At 39.5% G+C, this 8341-nt stretch overlaps 1 protein-coding gene across 1 annotated transcript in view; it reads right to left on the reverse strand.

Moving 5' to 3' along the window:
• Positions 1–18: 18 nt before the first annotated feature.
• The window catches only part of PALLD (palladin, cytoskeletal associated protein), a 389700-nt gene continuing 381377 nt past the window's right edge, over positions 19–8341 (reverse strand). The window contains exons 18-21 of the mRNA XM_015568474.1: positions 6810–7017; positions 3905–4070; positions 3257–3390; positions 19–2143 (exon numbers count right to left, since the gene is read on the reverse strand). Of these exons, the coding sequence (XP_015423960.1) occupies positions 1971–2143; positions 3257–3390; positions 3905–4070; positions 6810–7017 (681 nt within the window). The 3' untranslated portion in view covers positions 19–1970. The remainder of the gene's footprint in view (positions 2144–3256; positions 3391–3904; positions 4071–6809; positions 7018–8341) is intronic.

The following is an 8341-nucleotide window of genomic DNA, read 5'->3' on the forward strand; positions in this document are numbered from 1 at the left end:
TACAAAAATGCAACTTAGATTTTTTAAAATTTTAATGATGTTAAATCCACATTACACCATCACAACAACCCAAAAATAGTATGATAGTACTATTTTTTTTATAAATACAACATAAAAGATGGCAAAATAATGCTACTTAATCCCAAACCCAGAAAATTAGCAAAAAAGTCACATTCAGAAAAATTTGGCAATTAAGATACGACATAAGTCATAGTACTACAATATAGGTAGGTCCATGAGGGACTTTGTATGGTATCTTAAATTCCATATTAGTAATGCATACAAGTGTGGCCAAAGAAGCTTGCACCACTGCATAGAACATCTGCCACCCAGTGCTCAAGCCTGTTAATCATTTCAAACCTGGTTGGTTGGTGTTCTTACAAAGAAGTAGAAAGCTGTACATGTGAAGCAGTAATATGAAATATATGGGGTGGTACACAGATATAAAATTACTTTAAAAAATACTATGTATTGAATTGAGTAACTGAGCTTAGAGAGTTCAACATTTTTATTATAAATAATGAAAGATATACGTGTTTTGGATAAGAAATACAGTGTTTTCTTTTCATAGCAAAGTACCATTAAAGCCTCATGTTTTATAAAATTAGGCCAAATTGTTGTTTCTTCTTTTTAAAAATTTATTGGTTCCGACTTAAAACCATCAAGTCTGGTCAGAATCATCTCAGTCTAGCTGATGCAGAATCATGTGCATTTAAAAATCAGTCTTTGCTGAGATGCCTTTACAAACTCCTCAGCACGTGGCACCTTCTTAAAGCACGGTTTCGTGTGAGCAGGGATGTGAACTGGTATTTTCCATTCACCGTGTCTTGGTGCCATTGAAAAAAATACATTATGGCACAGACCTGTTTTTGTCTCTCCTAAGTCTCCATTTCCTTCAAGTAGACTAGATGCTACAGGCAACGTCTCTCTTACACCAATCTTGCAGTCTCAGTCCATTGTCAACTTGCTCTAAACATCTAAAATCATCAACTACTACACAAAGACAACACTAAATTTCCATAGCACAGGTGCTCCAACTTCCAGCTGGCCCTAGATTCCCTGACTTGTGAATGGCTGTGTTTTTTCACCTACCTGTGAGATTAATTTTCAAGAAAATCAAAGAAAAGCCTGGCCTTTAACATGTCTCCTGCCCTTCTACTTTTATCTAAATGAACACAATGTAGTCAGTATGTTGGCAGTTTTCCTTTGTTCTTCTCCTTACGTCTTTCAAACCCCTGTTTCCTCCAAATTCTGTATGCCTTGGTTATTTGGGTGGTTTGGATGCCTTTCCTGGAATGGACTGTAATATATTTCTGCTCTATTCAGAATACTTTATATTATTTATATTTAAATTAGCCATTTAATATGGTTTGTAAATAAGCTTTCTACCTAGGTAGCATGAAAGGAAATAAAACACATAAAAAAATGTCAAGAACTAAGGTGTTACCCTTATTCGAAAACACTTGACAGTATTATATTTAAGGCAAGTAATTCCCTCTTTATGATTTAATATAAAACAGTTTGCAAAGACAAGGCATTAACTTGGTTTTCTTTCCTCTTCCTTTTCCATCCTTACATATTGCACTTGGTTCACTGTAGCTGTCTGGATACACTGCCACTTAAGAATCATTTTTGTATTTTTATGGTACAAATGCCTCATGTTACGCATTGCACACTGTCATGTTGTGTAGCACCTAAAGCTAGTGTTTAAAGGCTCTTTGATAATACGAATTGTGGTTACCGTTAGCATTTCAGACCACTTTAATCACAGCAATTCAAAAGTTTTCCTGTGCAATGTGTACATTTCTATCAGCATCACCTACTTAAACTCTAAGTTTGGTATATCAAGTAAAAAAAATATTTTGGTTTCTTATAGTCAAAGGTATGGTTTTGCCTTTTACATAGTGACAAAGGCATATGCTGGTCAAGGCAGGGTGTTTCAGTGTTTCAGCTTGAAGAAGAATGTCGGATTACAGGTCCTCACTCTCTACCAGGCCGGCATTCAGTGTCAGGTGAGATGGGCTGGCTTCAGGCTGGAACGCTGCTTTGATGTCTAGTCCCTGGTCTGAAAGTGCTGCATAGCGACTGGCTGAGGGGCGTACTTTTTTTGGCTTGGTGCTCTGTGGCTGCTGATGCCACTGGGCTACAAAAAACAAAACAAAAACGCTCTTTTAACCATGATTACTGGAAAGCCCTTAGATGTTTCAAGTAAATACATGTCTTTGACATCCTCCAGGCACATGTTCCTTATGAAGACTGGACACATTGATAGTAGAAATCCTAAAATTTAAGAATAGTTTTGCATTTTACTCATATGTTGCTGAGTTACTGTCTATACAGGGTATTGGGACTATAACAGCTGGATAATAAAGACCAAGTGTAGTTTATTTTTATTTGAAAATAAATATTTGCTACAGCACAGGGAATCCTTTGAGATAGTCTCTAAGTTTCCTAGTTTACCTCCCTCCTCTTTTTTAATTTTCAGAGTTCATAATGTATAAATGCCACAATAATTAGAGTAGTTTGGTGTTCTGGATGGATCTTTTAACAGTGATCAATAGAAAGGAATTAGGCAGTCAGGAAATTTGAGGTTACTCATTTTCTGAAAAACCTCATGAAGTTATTTCTCATTTAAGAAGAGATAAGTTCTTAAATTTTTCTAGTGGTTTTCTCTATGTCAATAGATCACATTATGCTATTGTACTAGTTTGTAAATTCAATAAACATGATTTTATTTAAATTTAGGATGCATAGTCACAAATCTGTTGTTCAGCTGCGTAAGATATATTAATGAGAAAAGCACTAAGCCACAAAAGTATGCATTCCAGGATCAATGGTACACACACTCAGAGTGCAATAAGACATTATGATAGGATTATAATATAAAGAAATGTTAAAAAAGAAGGCAGTCATTTGCAAAACACAGTAACAAGCGTCATGTGAAAAACATGTGGTTATGCCTTTGCCTACGGTTAACGCCTAAGGTATGCTTGGGTAAGGAAGCCACAACTGACTAGCCAACATGCATAGTTTGCTAATAATGCAAAGTTTCTGTATGATACTTGGGTATTTTTTCTCCTGGTGTAGTTCACTATTAATGTCGAGAAACTATAAATAGAAAGAGAAAGAACAATATGAATGTTTTGGCAGAAAAAACACTAGTTTATAAGATTAAATAGCAGTAATGTGACTTGCTGTGCAGATGCCTGACTTTCCTAACGTAATGGATAAATGCAGTAAGGTGGAGCGCACTCACTGTAGACGTCCAGCCTGGCCGTGCAGGACACAATCCCAGCCTCATTCTTAGCTGACACGGTGTACCACCCGGCGTCGTCTTTTGTGGCTCCCTGAATGAGCAGGCAGATGTAGCCATGATTGTCCTGGTGCATGCTGAAGAGAAGGATAAGGCCATTAGGGTTTGAAATTTGTAAAAAGTGGCTGTGAACACGAAGCATCATTTTTAATTAGGTCATTAGAAACAGAATAGTGTGAGCAGGCGATAATAGGGTCATACTTATTCTGGAGAGGCTGCCAGCCCCATTAAAGTTAATGGGAGAGAAGAGCAGACGTCAAGAGGTTGAATAAATCTGCACTCTTAATTTCTAGTTAAGGATCTGCCTTTACCAAACCACTGAATAGTTTCTATCACCATTGCAGCAAATGAATTCATCTTTTCTTTTAGGTATAAAGATAAACACACAAAAAATCACCATGAGATTAAATTAGAATGTGCTTCATCACATACCATTATAGCTTCTTTCTAAAGGCTTGATCACACATTAGAGTAGAGAGTGATTTTTGTTTTTGATGTCATCAGTGGCACGACTCACACAGATTTACGTGCTATGTGAGCCGTGTTTCCTACGTATCATTAGGATTAGATTAATTCGTCCTGTAGTCTCACCTCACTCGGTCAGTGCTGTGAGTGAGTGATTCATTTTCTTTCTTCCAAAATATCTGAGGTGGTGGCACTCCTGAAACACGGCATTCTAGTCTCACTGGGTACCCGTCAGCAACGCCGGTGTTCTGCAGCTTCTCGATAAACACAGGGGGTTTGTGTGCCTCCTTAGCTGAGAAAACACGACATAAATGATCCATCAGTGATAGATGAAGGAGCTCTGTGAAGAATTCAGAAGCTTTTGGAAATGTTCCTTAAACGGATCTTTTATGATACTATTTGTCGCTTCAGAGGTGGCACGATGCTAGTCCTCTCTCCAGATTATTCTTTCATCAAGGAAGGTTACTATGCTTCCTTCCACTCATTTGTTTCCTCAATGAATTCAAGCCTGACAGGCCCACACAGTCCACTGGCCATCTGCTCCACAGAATGCCTGACAGACTGTGTGAGACTCCTAGGTCATTGCCAGCAGCTGGGATGGCTTCACTGCTAATTATGTGACCACCCAGGCCCAGCCTTTACCAACCACTGCCACCTAGTGGTGCTGAGGAGGACACGTGTATCTAGGAATGTGATCCACTTTAATTCCTCTCCCTGCTATCTGAAATGTTTGCTATGAAGATTCTGAAACTTTTAAGTGATGGCTTAAGTGAGAAGTACTGTAGGATTGAAAAGGGGAAACATAAAGTTGAGAGGCATTTTCATCTAACTTTGGCAGCTTTAACTAGTTACCTATAAATTACAGATTCCAATTTGTATTTGAAAGGCCATAAAAAGACCTTGAAGGAAGGAAGCCATATAAAAGGATAACTTCATTAGTCTGAGAATTCAGAACTGACTGTTAAAAGCACTCTAATATCACCATCCAATGGGAAATTGTTTTCTTGGATCTGATGTAGAAACAATTGGAGAAAATAAGGTTTAGTTTTATTTTCTTCTGAGCTACCAATAATGAATTTGAGGATACATGTCTTTCTCCACCATATTCTACCTTCTGGAGTGATAAATATATCAATGCAAAACTAAGGGGAAAACAGGTGAAGATGATAAACATTCTACCTGAAATTTTCAAATACCCAAGACTATCTAAAAAAAAATTTTTTTTTTTATTGATCAGCCATCTCCTATATGCCCCCTACTGGGGATCAAGCCTGCAACCTGGGCATGTGCCCTGACAGGGAATTGAGCCATGACATCCTGGTTCATAGGTCAACGCTCAACCGCTGAGTGACACCGGCTGGAGTAGAGGGTAGTATTTTTATTGGACTTTACATGGTTATTTGACCTAGGCCTGTGGTCGGCAAACTGCGGCTCTCAAGCCACATGCGGCTCTTTGGCCCCTTGAGTGTGGCTCTTCCTAAGCCTTAGGAGTACCCTAATTAAGTTAATAACAATGTACCTACCTATATAGTTTAAGTTCGAAAAAATTTGGCTCTCAAAAAAAAATTCAATCATTGTACTGTTGATATTTGGCTCTGTTGACTAATGAGTTTGCCGACCACTGACCTAGCTATTTTGGTGAAGTAGGAACAGACTCCACTTAGTATTCTTTCTGGGCCCAGTTTTGAAAAGAGCATAAAATGTATATAAAATGTCTTAATGTCATAGCAGCTCACCATTAAGAGTAGCAGTTACCATTGTAGAACATTGCTATGGAGGGTACTGGTGATGCAGAGCTTCACCGATTAACCTTATAAAACATGTGAGGCATCATGTTCCCCATTTTTCATATGGAGAAATGAAGTGGCAGAGTTGTTATATATTTGCCCAAGGACACAGCTAGTAAGCAAGAGCTGGGATATGACGTCAGAGACTTTGGTTCCAATTACTATGCGCTGCCATGTTCTAACGGAGATGTCTCTTGGACCTCAAGGGTCAGTCCTGAGGACAGGCAGCACATTTAACAGGAGAAAACCAAAGGGTTTAGTCTGATGAGGGAGAGTTAGAGGAATGAGGGAAGTCAATCCTAGTGCATAGTATACTGAATACTGTACACAAAATTGTAAAGCATGGCTAACACACAGCACCATAGTCCACATATTGACTGCTACTCTCTTTCTTCAAAGAACTCAGTGGCTCTTGGTGTGTGGAAAAGCACTAGAAGTCAACAGACCTTTTGAGACTGGCCCTTAGCTGACTAATGGGACCCAGGCAAGTCATTTAATGTCTCTAGTTTCCACATCCCTAAAGCTAGGATAAACATTTGCTCTAATTATCTCAGAGAGCTGTTGTAAGGACTAATTGAGATAATGTATATGAGGAATAAACATCGTTTCTTTTTCTTTTACAAGAAGAGCTATCAGAATCTTATGTTCAACTCCTAAGGATGGTATAAACCTTTCCATAAATATACTGTCCTTATCTAAGGGTAAGACTTCATATAACAATACTTTTACAAAGTTTACCAAACAGTATAATTAATTAAAAGGCAATTCTGAGTTTAATGTGACTATAATATTTGGGGGTAATGAAGTATTTAAAATTTTGGACTTTGAAATTGGTATCTGTTACTTTAAAAGCTGAGTCTATCTTCAGAAACTCATGCATAAGCAAATTCTTATACGGCAAGTTTGGTTCTTGGAGCCCATGCTGCTGCTTACTGCCCTTTTCGTAGATAACACTGAGGGCCAACACATACACACGAGTAGGATGACCCAGAAGAGCCCAAATCCCTTTCTCTCTTGTCCAGGCTAGTGGGAGAAGGAAAAAATAAATCATAATGGCTACACTGAAGAAAAATTAGTTTCTGATTTGCTAAGCCTTACAACATGCCCTGAATGGCTATTTTGATGATACAATCTATTTTTCAGCAGTTTGAATTATTATCCATATTGGCTACTGATGTAGGATTAGTTCACATTTCCAAATCTGATGGTCATTGGAGAGAGGAAGGATTCGCAGCTGAGCCTACCTGCAACCACAAGCTCCAGGCTGAACGAGTTCTGTCCTGCTCGGTTAGTGGCTATACATGTGTAGATGCCGGCATCTCGCGATGTGACAGGCTCTATGATCAGAGAGTGCACCCCGTTCTCACGTACGAGCATCTTGTGAGCACTGTCGGGGCGGACTGGCTTTCCATCTAGTTGCCAGCTTAGATCTGGGGTTGGTAACCCACTGACCTAAACCAGAAAGAAAATGCATATAAATTTGATATTAAAACAATGAAATCAAGAGCTAAGAAACCATAATAAATTCCTCCCTTGGTAGTACAAGAGATGGCTTTTAGTACCAGCTCAAGTTCTTTTTTGCTTAAAACCTTTCAGTGGCTCCCTAAGCACTCGTGTGCTCACTTTTAAACATTTCTTATAGAGCAGCCTAGAGAAATAGGGATTTAAAAAACTTCTGTCATCGTCTTACCTCACCAGGGGTTATAAAGACTACTGGATGATGTCAGCATAGGGCCCGGAGCTCTTTGACAAAAAGATGTCCCACCATAATAACTGTAACAAATACTCAGCTGGCATTTATACACTATGAAGTTTCTCATCAAAGAGTTGCCATAGCTGTGCAGACGGTAGTGCATCCATCAGCAAATAGGGCTATTACTATTATTTGATAATCCTTGAAACTAACAAGAACAATACAAAATTGCCCAGAAAGCCGTATCAACAAATTAGCATCACAATGGAAACATCATAAAATCTTGAGACCATGACAGCTGTGGAGACCAGAGATCAGACAAAAGCACATTTAATTGCTAATCACAAGTTGTGCTGTGAAAGGTATGGATGGCTGCCATCTGTCAACTCTTCACAGCCTTGCCTATGAATGGGGAGAAAAGCACCCCTAAGGAAGGTCTTTCTACCCAGCCCTCATTTACTAGTGGGGAGTTACATACAGAAAGATGTCCGCTGGACTGCAAACCAATTTTTTGAAGGCACAGCTCTGCCAAAATCAGCCAGAGAATTCATAACTTCCCTTCCCGCTGCGTGATACTCATTTATACCACCTAAAAGATGCCTCCCCCCACATGTCACAAAGGTCTAGAGAATTTAAAGGACAAATATTAAGTACATTTAAATGACTGGTCAAAGGGATGCAGAGATTTGGAAGCAAACAGCAGTAGTTAGGCCACATCGCTTCTGAGAGGGTCACGCTCTTATGTTATCCCATCTGTCCACCCCCTACCCCCAGCTCTCCACATACACTGCGTTCCCTGTCGAAGGCCATTGGAAGTGGACTGTAGAAAGGGCATGGATACTTGTGGTCAGGCTCCAGGCCTTTCCCAAGTGTAGAAATAAAGTGGCTCTGCTGTTCCCACTGTACTAGTTAGACCCCAGACAAGCAGCACCGTGCACTGCTGAGGCCACCGAGGCCACCGTGTGCTTAGGAGGAGAGAAGCCTAAAGCACTGTGTACTGTCAGCCCACCTCATTCACCACGCACCTGTGCCAGTGGGCAGAGTGTAAGGCAAAGGGAAAATGCTGGATTCTACTACCCCTTT

The sequence above is a fragment of the Myotis davidii genome, unplaced genomic scaffold (genome assembly GCF_000327345.1).
Source record: "Myotis davidii unplaced genomic scaffold, ASM32734v1 scaffold392, whole genome shotgun sequence".
NCBI lineage: Eukaryota > Metazoa > Chordata > Mammalia > Chiroptera > Vespertilionidae > Myotis > Myotis davidii.